The 19,194-nt window shown below is 39.4% G+C and overlaps 1 protein-coding gene across 3 annotated transcripts; it reads right to left on the bottom strand.

Annotated features, from left to right (window-relative positions):
* Nucleotides 1-1,488: 1,488 nt before the first annotated feature.
* BCAP29 (B cell receptor associated protein 29) lies at nucleotides 1,489-18,810 on the bottom strand. Of its 3 annotated transcripts, none has more exons than XM_088153319.1 (8): nucleotides 18,531-18,810; nucleotides 18,037-18,145; nucleotides 15,691-15,791; nucleotides 14,632-14,782; nucleotides 13,179-13,314; nucleotides 9,971-10,082; nucleotides 3,514-3,614; nucleotides 1,489-2,817 (listed from the first exon to the last, which is right to left on the bottom strand). In XM_088153319.1, exons 2-8 carry the CDS (start codon nucleotides 18,126-18,128, stop codon nucleotides 2,779-2,781), a joined length of 732 nt encoding a protein of 243 aa, XP_088009445.1. In that variant the 5' UTR covers nucleotides 18,129-18,145; nucleotides 18,531-18,810; the 3' UTR covers nucleotides 1,489-2,778. The 3 variants fall into 3 exon arrangements, with proteins under 3 accessions (XP_088009445.1, XP_088009489.1, XP_088009404.1); XM_088153363.1 differs by having other exon boundaries at nucleotides 18,037-18,148; nucleotides 18,531-18,799; XM_088153278.1 differs by lacking the exon at nucleotides 18,531-18,810 and having other exon boundaries at nucleotides 18,037-18,501.
* Between the last annotated feature and the right edge of the window lie 384 nt (nucleotides 18,811-19,194).

Genomic DNA, 19,194 nt, shown 5'->3' with positions numbered 1-19,194 from the left:
TCAACTGTTTTAAACATGGAGTGGAAACTAGTTCCTTGAAAGCTTACTGCATTCTCAGAAAGCTGTCCTGGGAGATGCTGCTACCATTCTCCACCATTATGAACCTTTTCCCGCAATGCTGAGTTACTAGAGAATTGAGCACATGGAAACCCCTGTTCTGGCTGCTGTCTGACCAAACTGAACGAGCCATATAATGGGAATAACCTTGTTCATCAACAAAATCCATATAGGCCCTTTGTCTTTCTTGTTTCTTCGTAATAACGAATCCCAAGTACTTTAGATTTTTGTGAAAAGAGTAACTTGAGAGTAACATGAGCAGTTGCTAGTGATCATAAGCAGGGCATTACCGGTGCCATTTTACTAAATGTATGATGTATGGAAAAGTTACTGCCAATTCATTGTTGCTTTGCTGTTGTTCAGTTTAGTAACTTTCAATCGAGAGCTTTACAGATGACCTTTCATAACAATTTATTTATTTGCAACAAGTTTATGCTACCCATATCATCGTGCTGCCAGGATATGGTACTTTAGCAAGTCAAAGTTCATACTTCCCAATGCAAGCAACATTACCATTCCTCTTTTTCTCAAATTCTAGCAATATCAAATTATCTGTGCTATATTACCATAGATTTTTTTTTAATCTACCTACCTACCTACTAATCAGGAACTAGTCCCTGAAACAGGTTTAATAAATGAGTTTTAAAAAGTCATCATTTGATTAAACAAATGAATAGAAGCGTAACACTGCACTAGAATTTCTCCTATGGTAGTAGCTTGTGCCTTTCCTGTTTATTTAATTAGGCCTTATATTCTGGTGAATTGCCCCAAAAGAAAGTATCTTGAAAAATAAACACCCAGGAAAATGATAACTTAGTTAGGATATTGTTCATAAGGTAACTTGTATTAAATGCAATTTATCTCACAACACGGTGACATAAGAATATCACTTTTATCATTTTTTTTGTTCAATGTATTCTAACGCCTTTGCTTCTTCTCAGCATTATTTATTTATTTATTAAATTTGTATGCCGCCCATCTCCCCCAATGGGTGATTCTATTTAATATAGAATTCATAATTTAGCACTGTACGATGCAACACAATCTCAGACAAAATTAATATTATTTTCTTAAAGTTTAGGAGACTTACACATGAAGGTTTTTGGAACTGTAATTGGTTCCCATCCCAATAAAGAACAGTAGATTTGACATCCTGTTACCAATAGTATATTCTCGATTAGTAAAGAACTGTGTTTCCCTTTCAGTTTGTTCTCTTACAGCATGCCATGTAGATATTCAGCAGCAACCAGTTACAGTTCTAAATATTTGTTTTATTTTAAAATAAATTATTTCTTTTTTTTTACACAGCGTATCCCAGGCAAACCTACTGCCTTGGAACTCTGGAACTTTGTATCCAACTAATTTTGTCCAACTCATTTCCAACATAATTACTTCAGGGTTACAAGAATGGTTCCTTTATGAAGACCAAACAAAGCTTAAACATCTCTTTATTAAGAAATGAACATCCAAGTAAAATAGTGACACAAATGTGGAAAAGGCCACCCATTCAGATGGGAATAAGGAAAGCAACGAGCTGGATTCAGGCTTGCATTCAGCAGAGTTCCACTATGTTAATGGAAGGGAATGAGAAAACACCTTTCAACAATTTCTGTTCCAAACTCCCTTTGTAAAGCTGCTCAGGAAGGTTAGGAGATCCTCTGGAGCAGCATCAGAAGTGGTGCTAGGGAGTGTTCCCCTCTCTTTAATGTAAAGCCTCTGAGGTATCCAGGTTCCATGTTTTGGGAGAAATGTGTCCAAATCCAACCCAGCATAAGTACAGAATAATTAATCTCAGAAAATGCACAGCTTGATAAACATTACATAAATGTTCTTCAAAAGCATTATCTATTGTAAAACATAAGATATTGGCAAATACCTATGCAAACTCTTGAACAGATATAAGTGAAGAATTACAGATTGGAACAAAACTTGCATATCTCTTTCAATGTATAAAAATAAAGTACACAGTGATCAAACATCTTTCTCCAATATGACTTTGGACAGGAACTCCCAAAACGGCTGTATCAGCCAGTAATTTGAGGAATTGTAATCTCAACAAACCTGGAAGACACCTGGCCGGGCAAGGTTGCTTTGAACCAATTTCATTATTTTTACCGATTGTCTAATTGTATGGTTATATAAGTAATGTCACTATGTTAATTCTTATACTGACCAAATTTGATGACATTCCTGATCATTTCTAACAAGGTGGATTAATTCATCGTAATTTTATGCTTGAAGTAATGTATAAAGCATTTTCCACATTAAAACAATACTTGGTATTTAAATCCTCTTTTCGTTTCAGAGTACCGGGTAAGAACATTTTAAAACGATTTATATCATCCTTTTATGATTAAAAAGATAACACATGTTGTGCTTTCAATATATCACTTATTGGATCCAAAGAAATCACTAGTTCCTTGCAGCCAAAGAGGTGTAGATGTGGTTTTTGAACAGCAATCCACTGTATGAACTCATTAGTATTTTGTAACCAAACAGAGTTTGTGACAAGGAATCACTGCACTTTTGGCGTGACTAAAAGAGATTTGGCAAAAACACTGCTGCAAAATAAAATATCTGGCAACTGTTAAATTGTGATGTTTCAGCAATAAATGCAGTACAGTAAATCTCTCTTAAAAGGAAACAAAGTTTTTCCATATGTACCTGTAAAGCAAAAATGAAACAAACAGTTCAGGTTGATGCAGATATCCTTGTTATGCTTTAAAGGTCTTTCTTATTAGAGTCTTCATTTCTTTGGTGCTGTAAAGACAAACAGGTAGATGTATGGAAAAATGAGTATAATTTCATATATGGTAATTTTCATTGCAAAATGACTACAGGTTTAATCAATTTATTAAAGTATATTGTTTCTGCATCCTGGGAAATTTCATCACACAGATGGAGAACAGCCTTCATAATACACCTGGTTTCAGTGAATTTTAATACATACCAAAGGGAGAAGAAGTAAAACTTGAGCTTTAGAGGTAAAGTCTGATAATGAAGACTGAGCACATAAATCATAAACTGCATATCACAGAAAGACTGAAATTCACTGTGAATGAATTTCCCCTATCTCAAAAGGATTTTAGCTATTTACTAAGATGCATTTCTCATTTCTGTATTTCACACTGCATTGAATCCAATATATTTTATCTAAGGAGTTTTTTAAGAAAGCAAATTCAGTAGCTCTGAGGGTTCTCCCTTTTTCCTTCTCCCCCACATTATGATGCTAGGAACACCGTGTTACTAAGATATTAATGAAGTTAACTCTGTTTAAAATAGGCTTCATTCCAACAAGTGTTCTAAATACATTAAGGGATTGAGTTCCCATTATTCTGAAAGCGGATGTTGAATCATAACATGAATTAAAAATGTCTTTATGAACGTTGTCTTGGATCACACACGTCTCATTTTAAAAAGTTCTGCCTTACCAAATCAGATGCCTCTGCCTCCTACCTGTAGTTTTTCATGTTGTTTTACAAGAAGATCATATTCTTTTTTAAGCTCTTCAGACTGCTTCTTAACAGCAGTTATTTCATTTGTTGTTTTGTGGAGAGCTGTAAGACATAGGCATGATATTACTCAGCACAAGTAACTGCATTTTTACAAAACCTCTGTACATTAAAGGATACAATTTTCAAAAATAAAATTACATTTTTTTTTAATGGGGACGAAACTGGCAAGGGCTTTCAGACAGATGGCAAAAGATGAATTGAAGTTTGAATAATTCTAATTGCTCAGGAATAAACAAAGAATATTTGACAAATAATGCATTTTATCTGAAAGGTCAGAGCAATTTCAAAGAAATTGGAAAACTGCTACACACAAGAAGATAGAGGGCAGGAAAGGTAGTTTCACAGACTGAGAAAAAGAAGTGGAGAGGAGATAAGAGTATGATTTTTATATAATTATATATTTATATAATGGTACACACTTGAAAGTACTAAACTGTATTTGTGAAGCCTTCTTTTAAAATGCATAAACTCTGTTTAATAGACCATTTGGGGGAGAGTATATGATAAATCGTCTACAAATGACTTTGTTTACATTAATCCGTGTCATTGTGTAATTAGGCAAACGACATAATTACATCAGTTATGTAATCACATGATTACACAGATTACATACATTTATGTAAATGATACTGTATAATTTACATGAATCGTCCAGGCTACTTTGATAACATATTTGTCCCTTATTTGGTTATGGAAGAAAATGTTGTCTGTTGTATTCAAATTCTGTTAATAAAGATTCACTACATAACAATTTAAGATTTGCCAGAGGATGGTATTAATTTCAACAGTAATTCACTATTAAAAAAGTTATTTATGTTAAAGAAAGTGCCATAATAATAGATTGCGAAACAGTTCTTTTTGGTAACTTGATCCTACAGTAACGAATTATTGTATGCTTTATAGAGGACAGGCAAAACCCTTTGGTTGTAACTAAAAACAATCCTATCTCTAAACATAACCAAGATATCCAGAGATAGTTGCACATTCACTACATTGTTATTCTGTTTTGACAAAAATATACTTGTGGCAAGATGGGTGAGGTCTTCTAAGTAGAAGAATGTCAAAGTCCAGCATACAAGAAATCTTTAGCTTTGGGCTGTGACTGTAAGATCATGTTCTGAAGAGGATGAGCATCCATATGAGTTACACAGAAAGTGGCCTCAGCTCACTGATTGCTTTAATACTCCAAAAAACATCATTTTTAAAAATACCACCACTCCTCTTTCACCAAGTAAAATGATCCATGGAGAGCATAAAGGCAATGTTTCCAATAGAATCTCTACCATCTTTTTTTCCTGGAGACAAACAGCAACACCACCAACCAAACCACTGAAATTGAAACAGAAGTGCTTTGAAAGTATTGATTCAGGCTAACTCCTCCCCTGCAGTTATTTAAACTTTGGAAGTTCACACAAAAGTGGCAGAAGGCTGCATATGAGTTGGCTTATCTCATATTTTCATGTGGCTAAAAGATTGTTAAGTATCCTAGATGGCCGTCCAGCCTCCACTTTGAAGACAACCAATGAAAGGAAGCCCACTGCCTCTCTGGTTTTACTGTTTAATTACCTTTACAGTCAGTTTTTTTCCCTAACATTCAGTTGGAATCTGCCAGTAATTTAAATCCATTTTTTTTTTTTAAATGTTTCAAGAATTGTAAACTGCCTAGAGTTGCTGGGATTCGGGCTGCATATATATTTAATAAATTCTCTTCTTCTTCTTCTTCTTCTTCTTCTTCTTCTTCTTCTTCTTCTTCTTCTTCTTCTTCTTCTTCTTCTTCTTCTTCTCCTCCTCCTCCTCCTCCTCCTCCTCCTCCTCCTCCTCCTCCTCCTCCTCCTCCTCCTCCTCCCCTCCCCCAGGTGCAATCCCAAAACATCTGGAGCACCACATGAACATCATCAACATTGATAAAATCACCACCAGTCAACTGCAGAAAGGCAGCTTTACTTGGAACAGCTTATATCCTGCAACGATGGATTAACACTGCCTATCCCAGGTCCTTGAGGACTCAATAGGTGAAACAAAATGCCAAATCAGTCTAAACATTTGGCTCACTGTGTGACCAACCATAACAATAATTATTATTATTCTGTGTCTTGTACTCTGCAGTAAGAGAACACATCTTGACCTTCTTTTATGGGACTTCCTTTAAAATATTTGAAGAGCACCATTCTAAACATCTTTTACTTCTTTTTTCTAAGTGAAGAACTCTGCATTTGTCAATGTTAACGTTCATTCTGTTATTCTCAGCCTACTTCTCCAACTATCAAGTTTATTTTGAATTTTAATTCTTTTCTCTTGGTATTAGCTATCCCATTTATTTTTTTTTAATCCACAAATTCAATAAACATTCCCTTCATGTCTGATTCCAAATCATTAATGAAAATATTGAAGAGAAGAGGAGCTAGGTCTGGTACAATTTTCAAGCCAGTAATATACAGTATCCATTTAATGTCTTTCTTAAATGTTCTTCTAGCCTACTTAGAAGCTGTTGGACTGACCCATTTATCTTTCCTGCTGTAAATGTTGCCTCAATGCCTACTAATCTATCCATCCTTCATAAAGGGTTCACAATCATAACCTCAGAACAACACAAGGCATGGTGACACTTAAACAAAGGTCTTATATTAATTCATACACAAACACATACACCTGAACTGAAAACTTTACCAACAGAAGGCTAGCTTCTGACTTTTGAGAATAAGAGTATACTAAAGTATGACATATGATCTGATTTATATATCAAGTTATCTCCTTGGTGATTTAAAACTATAGACTTAGAAAATTTTAAGAGCAAAATGTCCAGGTTTTCCATGATTCTTGTTTGTGGGGACAGTGGGATATCTCAGAAGAAGCCACAATCTAATCCAATCTCTTTGTGCCTTAGAGAAGTAAATTAATAATACTGTTCAACATTTAGAAGATTAAAAAAATCTTTTAATTTCCATGTCTGAGCCAAGTTAAAATTTCAAATATGATATTTTCCTGACTGAAAACAGCACTTACAAATTACAAGCATTTACAGATAATTTTCTTTTGAATTTTCTAAAACTATTTTCAGATTTTGACTATAAAAACAATTTTGTTGTTATAATGTTGTATATTAAATTGTTTCATAACTATCTAAACCACCACAGGAAACTGTATAGGAAGAAGTTCATCTCAAGAACAATGTTCTTGTTATGTTTATTTTGTATACAAACCACGTCTGTTTATAAGAGCCGGCAAACATTGTGTAAACTTTACTTTCCCTTCCTCATTCCAAATCTTATCATCTTTCTGAGAATCCCTTATGCATGCAGAGGTGTGTGATCAAAACTTCTGTAAGTTCTCGTGTGCATCCACACGTCTGTGAAAATGATTATAATTACTGCTACTAAGTAGTTCTAATACATACATTTGGCAGTAATACTTTGCATATATTATGGCTAATATTATTTTCATCCTGGATAAAGGGGAAAAAAAGATATATTCAACATTCAAATTCAAACTGAATTTGAGAGAGGTATTTATTAATATTATATGCCCCCTTTTCTTCAAGAGGTCACACCCTGCATTCCTTCTTTCAGTTCTTTTTCCATAATAATACTTTTGCCCATGTTGCTTTTTTCAATCATACACAGACAGCTCTTCGCTATGAAGTTCTAATATATTATTACTGAAAAGAGTTAATGAATAGATATTAGATCTACAGAATTGTATTGATAGAACAAAACTATAATCTTTACCATTCATAACAAGTATGTCACAAAATACTGAAGAACAAAATATTAGATCTGCTTTAAGCAAAGCTAGTCTTGTAAATAGTTCATAGCTCCTTAATATACAAAATCAAAGTTAATTAAGTTCGATAAGCTTAATCTAGATTTATTGGGTCATTATGTTTCTTTGCCTAAACTTTTCAAAAACCCAATTTACATTGAAGAGTGATTTCTGAAAAATCACCTTCCATTTCCCAAATGTCCTTTGTCATTTTTTCAACCACATCTTACCGTAGCTCCACATTCTGTGCTCAAATTTCTGTATCAGTATCTCACAGTTAATTCTTTTTAGAGGATTTTTGCTTCCTTTGCTGGTGTTTGAAATGCTGATGTTTGGAAAACTCCACTGGCTTAAGACTTTATTCTGTTTGATAGTTATACTGACTTTTGACAATTGTTTTGAGATTTAATTTGAAAATTAACGTTTGCCTTCAGAAAACATTATATTCTCTATGTAGCCAAAGATTTAATACATTTTAGTTGCCTGATCTTCACAAGGTCAAGCAATATTATTCATTTCAGCAGTAAACACCCTAGAAGTTTCATAAATCTTGCTAGATCCAGAAAGAGCATGCAGAATCAGGAAAACTCTCTCTGCAGTGCTATTTTATTAAGACAACCTAAGTTGAACAAGGAAGCTAATAAAAAGATTGCGTTATCATAGTCATGATTTTGGTTTTCTTGAAGCAACCTCAAAAAATTTCTATACATCTATCCTATCCATTGCAAAACAGATCATACCAAAATAAGGACCTGACCCTAGAATTTATCACTGTGTCCCTAATAATTCTGCATCGTTGGTTTTTCATTTTCTTGCATGGCTCAACTATAACCAGCTGTGCGGTCCTTTATTGAGAAGCAGCTTCTGAACTTCTCAACAGCTAGGTAAACTATGTTTTAATACTACATTTTAGGGCTTCTATCTACTTGCCAAAATTTATTTATTTATTACATCTATATGCTGCCTGACTGCCAACAACTCTGGGTGTCTCACAAGTAAAAGCATTTTAAAAAATACAGTAAGACAGAACAATAAGGAATACAGGTAGTCCTCGAGTTACAACAGCAACTGGGGCCAGAATTTCCATTACTAAGCGATGCGGTCGTAAATCATGACTGCATCACTGAGCAATGGCAATCTCTGCAGCCCCAATTGCCATTGTTAACTGAATTGCAGAGGTCATTAGGCGAGGACCTCCTCACAACAACCAAAATCAGTGGGAAGCCGGCAGGAAGTTGCATGTCCCATGTGGCTTGCAAGCAGGCTGGCAGACAGGTAAGTGGCTGCTGCCAGGTGGGAGAGGGCATGTGGGGGTGTGCGGGTAGCTGGAGCAACGCAGTCCAAATGCAGCAAAGCTTGGAGTGGCTGCTGCCAGATGGAGGGGGTGTGTGAGGGGCTAATGCAGCACGAGTGCATGAAGCTTCGTGTCAGAACCTTGCAATCAATTAACCGTCCTGCTAAATTGCTTGCTTCATTTCTGCCATTACAAAGAAAAGAGCAGGGGGAGAAGAGTTAGTAGGTGAACCGTTGGGCACAGCTGGACTGTTATCTGTTTCTCAGGAATGCCCAAGGCCGTACCAGCATGGGACCAGGAGAGAACCAGTCACATGCGCAAGAGAGGCTGTGAGACAGAAGGGGGGCGGTGAATTGGGAAAGAGGATAAAATCAACTTTGGTGTGTGTGGGCTTTAGTTTCAGCAATGCTCTAGAACTGTGCACTACTTCTCAATAAATGAACTTTTCTTTGAACCTACATCAGTTTCAATGAGAGTTGCTTTTGTTGGGAACTGAGCATTGGAGTTTCTTACACTTGGGTGGTTGCTGCCGGGTGGAGGAGGGAGCAAAGGAAGGAGGGGGGAGATGCAGTGAAGCTTGAGGAGGCCTGGTGAGGCTCAGGGAGATGCTCAGGGATGTGCAAGTGGTGGGGGAGGCCTGGTGAGGCTCAGGGAGGGTGCCTAGGGGTGCATGGGGGTGCAAGGGAGGCATGGGGAGGCTTGGGGAAGATGCATGAGGGTGTGAGGGAGGCACGGGGAAGATGCGCAGGGGTGCGTGAGTGGCCAATATGAGCGTAGAGGGCCTGGGGAAGGTGTACGGATGAGGGAGACTTACCCCAGTGACTTGCAACCTTCCCTGCCGGCTTCCCCACTGACTTTCTGGGGACGCCAGCACGGAAGGTCACAAATGGCAATCACATGATCGTGGGGCACTACAACTGGCTGTAAGTGTGAGCCAGCTGCCAAGCTCCCAGATTGCAATCACATGACCACATGACTGCTGGGACAGCTGGAACTCTGAGGACTGGTTGTAACCACCATTTGTTCAGCGTGTTGTAACTTTGAACAAATGGTCATAAGTTGAGGACTACCTGTAACAGATAGCAAGATGACAGAAATTGGACTAGAATGAAAAAAAGAAACACACAAACAAACCAAGGGGGGGGGGCTCACTAAAGGCCTGTTACAATCTTTCTTTTAGCTATAGCTGCATACATTGTTGTTAAAATAATAGAAGCAGGTTGCAACCTATTTGCTAGAGGGAGCAATGTATTTTGCATCGTACATGACAGGGAACAAAATGTTTTGCATCTGTGATTCTATGCAAAGTATATTTCCTTAAGCAATATAGTATTTCAAAAAATACCTTCTGTACTTTTCTTTAATTCTGCTTTTAACTGTTCCACTTCTTGGACTAGCTTTTCATTTTTTACCACAGACAAATATTCACCAGTAGAATTTTTAACTTTCTTCAATGACTGCCAAAAGAAAAAAAAATCAGTTCTGTTTCGTTTCAAGTTCAGCACATTCCTGCATCTGCTCACATTCAGTGGGACAGTGGAAGAAGGCACTTCATTATCCTGGAGCTGGCTTCAGTTTAAGTAATTCACTCTACCAAGAACATTAACCAAGCCATGACACTGGAGATAATAGCTTTAGCCAAGGCTGGCATCTTACATAAATGTATTATTTTGACTTTCTTGTTGGTAGGTATTAATTTATAATACTGTAAGTTCTTTTACCAAAGGATGGAGTCCCTGTAAAAACAGGCATGACTGATAGAACAAAGGCATTAAGTCTTACAATGTCTTCTAAGGTCTTCTAAGAAACTCAAGAAACAAGAGCCAAACTGTTATGAAACTCTTATGGAAGAGGTGGGCAATTCACAGAATGCAGACAACCCTATAACTTCTTGTTCCCTCCAACCACCCTGAGAGTACACTGCTAGGTTTTGCAGAAAAAAGGGTCAAATTTTGGCAGAACATTTTTTTTTCTTTTTCTCTGACAAGCTTCCAATTTCCATCCTTAACCTCCCCTCCAAAATCACTGCTTTTTGGTTGACTTTGGAGTTTTCAGATTTTTAAAGTGAGAATAGAAGGAAGAGGCTCCAGGGAGATAAATGCTCCCATCCCCAAGCTTAACACATGAAAAGGCACCCAAAATATAGCAACCTCAGTCACTTTTCAAGCAAACTAGAGGGGTTTAATGGTGGGGATGGAAACACATTGCTCTCATTCCCATTAATCCCCCCATATCAGGAAAAAATGGAGGAAAAATTTAGCTCTGTCCCTTTTGGTGATGCAATCATGTCACCAGATGACCTCCTACTCACCCCTCTAATAGGATATCCAAGATGGATTATATGGGGTGACACAATAGGGCTTTGAATAGGAATAGCCCCCTTTTGTAGCACATAGGAAAGCCCATTCAGGTAACCTTACTGAACGCTTCAAGAATTGCTACAGACCACTTCACTATTGGAAACACTTCTAGTTTGGAATTGCTTTCAAGTCTTTTGAACCTTTTTAACTGGCATGGGAAATTAAAGCTCACACAGTGATACTTGAAGCACACTCCCCTATTTACACTTGTATCCTTCATTGGAGAGGTCCTCTGACATGCCTCGGGACACTACTATGCTACCAACCCCCTTTGAGACTGTAACTACTGAAACAAGGGAAGGGAAGACAGAAGGAGAAACTGTGGTTCTCCAGTGTCTTGTAATCTGAAATTAAACAGGAACAGAACTAGGAGTGCAGAAATTCTCCCATAGGGGAAGAACAAAAGGAAAATCCAGTCTATCTTCTGTGAGTGGGAGAACAAGCCAGTCCAGAGTAGAGGTAGTCCTCAGTTAACTATTGTACTTGGGACTGGATTTTCTGTCGCTAAGCAATGTGATTGTAAAGTGCAATGTCACATGACTGCAGTGCTTAGTGACAGCAGTTCCAGCACTTCTGGTTGTTGTCATTAAATGAATCCCGCGCCGTCATTAAGTGCAACATCATGTGGTCACCATTTGAGACCACTTGTGGCTTCCCCATTGACTTTGCTTGTTGAAAGCCAGCAGCGAAGGTCACAAATGGTGAGCACATGACCGTGGAATGCTGTGACATTGTAATTGCGAGTCAGTTGCCAAATGCCTGGATTGTTATCAAATGACCATGAGAATGCTACAACAGCTGCAACTATGAGGACCAGTCATAAGTATTGCTTGTTCAGTGCCGTAGGTTTGAATGGTTGCTGTACAAGTTGTTGTTAAGTGAGGACTACCTGTATCTTCCTCTGCTATAGGAAAACAAATATATGTTGTCCTTATATTAATTTAAATAAGGGGATGAACACAGATCTAATTACGTAGCTATTTTGGAAAAGACAGGCCAATTTCTCTTTTGTTTAAAATTGAAAGCTGACTTGAACATGAAAACTGGACTGCACCTCCAGGTCAGAAATCTCACAAAGCATTCCTGTGCCCTCACAGTTATTCTCTGGATTCTAGTCATAATACAGAAACATAACCAATCAATGAATCAATCAATCAAAAATTGTTTATGGTCCAAGATCAAACACAGTAAAAGACTAGTAGTACAATAACTATAAAAAGGAATTTTAAAAATTGTGAGAAAATCCTAAAACAATTAGCAGCTAACAATAACGCGAGGAAGAAACCAGATCGGTTTTAACAGCTGTAGCTATGGGTAAGAATTTTTAACCTTCTTAGAGGTTTCTGAAGAGTGGTCACCCAGGAAAAGGATAATGGTCTCCTGGTCACAATGGCAATTAGAGTTGTTAACAATTGGGGGTATTAAACTTGATCTTCATTGAGCGTACAATGGACATTTTAATATCACATGTGAGACAGACTCTACCTCTGAGTCTGAACAGAAACAAGTTTGGCTTTCGTATAGGAGGTTTATATATTTACCAGTTGTTGCCCTAATAGGCAGTGCCCCATTTGGGTCAAAGTAAATACTCTCCTATGTGGAGTGTGTGTGTGTGTGTGTGTGTTTGTGACTTCAAGTCAGTGTTGACTTCTGGCAACTGCCTGGACTAGTTCCTGCAGTTTTCTTAGCAAGATTTCTGCCCTTGCTTACTTATTCCTAGGACTGAGAGAAAAGGACTGACCCAAGTTCACCCAGCTGGCCTTGTGCCTATGTCGGGACTAGAATTCAGTCTCCCCATTTCTAGCCTGGTGCCTTAACCACTACACCAAACCAGCTCTCTTACGTGGAGCATATAAGATGTTCAAAGAAGTATCTAGGGATAGTCCAGGAAGGAGGAAGAATTGTTGTTATAAAAGGGACGGGAGACTTTGGTTTTGCCATTTTGGATATCTAGATCCCAAATCCTCTGCTGTAGTTCAGCCAGGGTTTATCAAGTCCCACAGCAAGTGTGCTGACAGAGACTGCAATATGCCAAATCATCATTAATTTGTTTTCTTAGGATAGAAGAGAACCTATCCAGCAAGGTGAGATGGACTAAGCAAGTTTCACAATATAATCTAAGATGACAAAATCTTAACTGGGCCCAGAAACATACTTAATACAGAAACAAAACCAGTTACCCAGGAAACATACTTGCTGCAGTCTTTCATTCTCTTCCAAGCAGTTCCGGGCAACTTCGTTGCTGTTTGCTATTTCCACTTTCAGAACAGCCTCAGCTTCCATCTCTTTTGCCAATAAAGTGATAAGGGAAACAGTACGTCTCAGTACACTTTGGGAAACAAAAAAGCCACTAATTCATCAGCACAGCCAAAACACCAACCGATAATTGTTTTCATAAGTTTTTACTAAAAAAAGCTAAGGAAACGTTTCACTTTCTATGACTTTAAAATTGACTTTATGTTGATTTTTAAATTAAAAGATAATATTTTAGAGATTTTTTTTTTTATTAGCCATCAGAGTTTACTGCCACGTAGAACCCTGAATTGTACAAATGTCTCAGAAGTTATTTGTTGCAACTTAAACATCAGAGGTTTCCAGATGAATTACAATGCATTTGCCATTAAGTTTAGAATGAGGTTGGCAACGTTTGTGGATAGCAGCAGCACATTTTAAAATTTTAATTCCTTCGTTTTTGGCTTTGGTCTGTGGGGGATGCCCTACGAGCCAGTGATAACATCACGAGGAATGCTAACAAGTTTGATCCATTTGCAGGAGATACAGATATGAGGGGTTTTAAAGTGCCTGATAGGCATGTTAAACCTCATGGAGGCTTAATGCATCCGCTTTACATCTTTATTTTACATAAAAGCAAAAGTGGTTTTGATCTGAGGTGGCACTAGAGGCTATGTGAAAGGTTGTGGATTGTTCGCTTCTTTAAAGTATAATTTATGGCAACGTCATTCTCATATGTCACTTTTGTCGACATTCTTAGTTCTGCCTTATCGGGAAAACTACCTTTATTGCAATAAAGTTTGCATTTCGCCATGGCAAGATCAGTACTAAATCATACTGAGAGCAATCCCACACCACCCACATCAGAAGTGGTGATACATTGCCGTTATATAGATGAAATGGCTGTTGAATTCAAAGTATGCACAATCCATGAAGGGAACAAAATGCAATATATTAAAAATGTGGACTGAAGTATAAAATAAAGTTAAAACAGCATTTTTTGCCTGTGCCGCTCACTGACACATCTCAGAAGCTTTATATTGGAAAGCTCATTAGAAACCCATGTGGAATTAATCACTTGAAAGTAGTATGAGAATGTACATGCTTTCAAGAAATTTAATGGCAAGTCTTCCATATGCAGAGAAACTAAATATATTATGGACAATCTTTTCAACTAATTGTTCTATCACTGCCTTCTGTAGTGCAGTATTCTAAGAAGACTATGCCGGTTCAGAAGACAGGTGTTTTTTTTCTGGATTAAAAGTCAAGAGACATTTTTCTTTTAATATAATTGATTTTATTAATATGTATTAGTCATATGCATGAACATCTGCTGTTCTTTATTTTACTTAACTTACCCAATTCATTTATTTATGCTTTAGAAAATGTTGGTCTGTGCCATTCTTATACTTACAGCCAAAGAAAAAGGGAAAATCCTGATATATAAAGATTTCGTTGCGACCTAAAAAGTTTCATATGAACGTGATCAAATGCACTGGGGGTCGCGTGTGTAGTTTCTTCAGTTAAATGAACGTTTGAGTACTTCCTCACTTCTCTTACTGCATCTGTGAGCATAAACAATATATATAATGATTGCGCTTGCTTTCTATTATCTCCTTACCTACTAGTTCAGAGTATATCTACACTGAGAAGTACATAGCATAGTTTAATAATCAGGCCTCAGAAAATAGATTTATATTTAAGCATTAAAATTAATAGCTACTGAAATGAAATATAAAGTCCATAACTTTCCTTGGATATTTTAATATTAAATTCTCTTTATAGTTACGTACTTTAAATAGATGATTTTTATAATAAGGGCTAAACAACATAAACGTGTACATCAGCAGTGAAATATATCCAGCCACAATGAAACATGTATCCAACATCATAACCGAAAATAAAATCAACACAATATTTAGCGATAGCTTTAAAATAGCCCTCAAAGAAAACTAAATCAAAGTTAGCAACAAGCATTGTACAATTCCTCTAAAGCAGCCTTTCCCAATCTGGTGTTCTCCACACATTATGGACAACTCATCTCTTAATCCCTGGCTGCTGAACATGCTGGCAGCAGCTGGTGAGACTTGCAATCCAAACTTCTAGCAACCACTAGATTGAGAAAAATTGTCCTAAAGATACCCATCTCCAGTAATTATCTGTTTTTCTCATAGTTCAAAAGTAACTACAGTAGAAATAGTGCCCCCTGCTGATTCTTCAAAAAACTTTTCTTGCCATAAATGTTCCATTAGATGTTCTATGCCAATCTTAATTAAGTTTTGCTATCTGATAATAGGAAAACATCATTCGCCTCTTGTTCAATTGATTTTGTATGATATATTGCCTATTGTTTCTTCCATCTGCAGCAAAATCAATCTTTAGGCAATAAATACAATCTCCACACTTTATTTGTTCACTTGTTTCACATCCAGTTCATATTAATGGCCACATGCAAAATTGATTTTCTACTTACCAAGAAATAAAACAATTAATATAACTATAATAGTAAGGAATGCCTTGTTCCAATAGTTTGAAATTTTATTCCATATAGGGATCGTAAAAATCTTATTCCATCTATAAAACAGAATCACATTCCAAGAATTAGTATACGAACGTCCCATTATGCAAGCCTTTTCAATGTGTATCACAAAATTGCCTGAATTATTTTTCAAGCACTTGCTGATAATATGGGAAGGACTGATATAAAAATACACATGAAAAAGTTCAGGACCTGGACATCTCCATGACTACCTTTTTCCAGTTAAACCGGCCCATCCTACTAGATTTAGTAGGGCTGACATGTGCCAGGTCCCATCAATAAAACTACCATCTTAAGAGACATGGCCACCCGTGTCCTTTGGAATAGCAATCCCCACCCTTCTGAAGTTCACACATCTGCAGCCTTGCTGTAATTTAGGAAAGCCCCCAAAACATAGCTTTTTCAGTAGGCCCTGGGGCAGGATGGTGTGTGTCCTCGCACTGATACTGAGCTATCACTTCCTTGGTACTTATTGTATTTTCCTTCCTCAGTAGGGTAGTTAATACTGGTTTTATTATCGGTTTGTTTTCTCTTGAGTTTTAATGTCTTTAATGTATTATACAGCACCTAGAGTTGCTCTGGCAATTGAGGTGGTTTTTCAATTGAGTAAAGTTAATAAATTAAGTAGGATTACTGGATTCAAACTCTGGGAGGGGGCTGTGTTCAAGAGTTGTAGAAAAGTGAGAAATTTTATTGGGGTAGCTCTGTCCACACCAGCTGCTGTGATAGTACCCTGTGAAATTCAGATCCAGTCCCATCAACCCTACTTGTTGTAGCAAATGAAACCAGGTATCTTTAGCGTCTAGATTTAATGACATTCATGTACCGCCTCCAGTTCTTCTTAAAGCTTTATTCAAATCATAACATCAGCTATCCTGTTGGTACAGGACAGACACTGTATTACCAAATACTCATCTCTGAATTCCTAATGTTAACTTAAGGCAGTTGTGTTCAAACAGCTGGTTTCCGGATATGTCTAAGCATGTAATTTATGCACGATTAATTGGACTGAGCCTTAACAATGCTATGAAAGATCTGTTTCACAGTTAACATATATGTGGCCTAGAGCACCAAGATTACTGGGAAGAATCAATGAAATGCTGATATTTGTTCAGGGCTTATCGTCAACCTCCTTTCCTCTTTATATATTATACTTAGAAGGCTTGTTTAGAGTTTCTGGTTAAAAGAAACTTTTTGGGCTAAATCAGTCAGATTTAGCTTCTGTAAAACTTATAAGGTAGATGCCTGTTTCTTGACCTGCTTTGTTTAAAAACATATAAAAAATAACACAAATAAAATGTGCTGTCCTTGATAGCTGTTATAAAATTCTGGAGGCTCTGATTATACACATTATATACATTATGTACTGTAGAGAGTTTCAAACACGAACATTTTTATTTTTACAAGGTATATAGGTCATCTCTCCAGTATCAGTGGGAGTCATAAATAACCATAAAATATTATAAATAGGTCATGCCAAGATAGGCTTTGCAGAAATCTAACAATTGCAAAAGATGCAATGGAAACTGCTGACAACTTGCTTGTTAGGGGAGAGGAAATTATTTCAGAGGAAGAAAGTATTTGATCTTAGTGATGGGGAAATAAGTGTGTGTGTGTGTGTGTGTGTGTGTGTGTGTTAGCCAGGGGAAATTCAGCTGCAATTTATCTTACTGCAAATTAGTGGCAACCACTAACTCGAAAACTACTGCCAATTCATGCTATCAACTTTTCAATTAATTTTGCCCCAGACCTACATTGGGTATTTCTGTCTATTTCAAATGGAACAAAGATTGTGGGTCCCTGGATTACCAGGTTTGGAGCTCCCTAGTCGTATAAATTCATTAAGCTTCGGAGACCTGAAACGTAACTGTTTTAAAAATACACAGATACGAAGGAAACAATAAACGCAAGATCAAAAAAGCATGTGTGCTATGTGTGTGCGATTATACTATGAACTATTTATTTATCGCTTTGGGGAGCCGCCGCCACGGACCTGTTGCACGCGGGAAAGGCTAAAAGCGCGGGCCGCTGAGGCAGCAAACTAATGCTGTACTGCAGGTCACAGCTGCTGCAGCGGCAAAGACAAGCATCGAGCCACCATCTTAAAGGACCTGCCCACAAACCCACATCCACGGCTTCTCTCCTCCTCCCCCCCCAACCGAGTTTGCGGCAAACGAGCCCGTCTCCACCCGACTCCCGACGGGGCCAGGGGAGCCGTGTCGCGCGCAGCCCGCCCGGCGCGTCCGTTTCCCTCACGGCCGGGCCGCCGGGCGCCCTTACCTCACGGGCGAGACGAGCGGCAGGCAGAGCAGCAGCAGCAGGGCGATCTCGGCGTAGAGGAAGGCGGCCACGGCGGTCCACTGGAAAGTCATGGCGCCTCTGGGGGGACCTGCTGCGGGGAGAAGCCCGGTTAGCGCCTTCTCGGCCTCGAGAGGGGCCGCCGTGGGCGGAATGAGCCCGCGGGGGCCCTCCCCGCCGGGGGCCCAGCCGCCCCGCTCTAAGCCCGGCCCCGGGGAGCGCAAGGTCCGCGCCCCACCCCGGCCTGGCGGGCCCGGCCCGGCGGAGCAGCGGAGGCCCTTCCCCGCCTGCGGCGCCGTCCCGAGGCCGGCTGTGCCTCTCCCGGGTGTCCCTCGGAGGGCGCTCGGGCCGGGCGCGTCCTCGGGCTGGCCCGGGCTCCCCTCCGAGGCGGCCCGGGGAGAGTCCTCCGCAGCCTGGCCCGCTGCGGGGGCTCCTCGCGGGCCGGGAGGTTCGGCGGGAGCCCCTGCGGCCGTTACCCGGGGCGAGCGAGGCAGGAGAGCCGCGGCCTGCCCCTGCTCGGAAGCGCCGTCCAGCCCTCGCTGCGGGGATGCCGGCCTTCCAGCCGGAGGGAGGAACGAAACCGCCTTCCGCTGCCCCGGAGGGCGCTCCGGCCCGGGCTCCGCGCGAGGGTGCGTTTGAACCCGGCCCGCGTGGGCACCAACTCAGCCAGCCGCGGCTTGGCCCGGGGATGCTCGGCCCCAGCGAAGGAGAGGGGCGCTCTCTGCACGTGGGGCGGGGAGGGATCTCCGGGGATCCGGTGGATCACAGCTCGGGGGGGCGGGGCTCTGGGTTGTCGGCTGGAAGGCTGCTGCTTGTTTCCCTCCGAGGAAGCTAACATCGGGGAGAGAGGATCTAGGCGATCTTAGACTGTGGAGGACTTGCCTGTTTTGACCTAAATTACAGGCTTCAAAAAGTGGTTAGATCGGTGTTTTTCAACCCTGGCAACTTTAAGATGGGTGGACTTCAACTCCCAGAATTCCCCAGCCAGCCATGGGGAAAGCTAAGCAGGGTGCAGAGCTGGAATTGAACGGGTGGCAAAACTGGGATGGTCTCAAAAATTAGATTAGTCTCACTGAGAAATTGCATTTTTACTAGCTGGTCTAGACTGATTATGTTTCAGGTATGGGAAGATGGACACCA

The sequence above is a fragment of the Python bivittatus genome, unplaced genomic scaffold (genome assembly GCF_059951505.1).
Source record: "Python bivittatus isolate LINGU-HERP-01145 unplaced genomic scaffold, Pbiv_v1 ctg000010_np1212, whole genome shotgun sequence".
In the NCBI taxonomy this organism is placed as follows: Eukaryota; Metazoa; Chordata; class Lepidosauria; order Squamata; family Pythonidae; genus Python; species Python bivittatus.
This window is presented reverse-complemented; position numbering and strand designations above follow the sequence as displayed.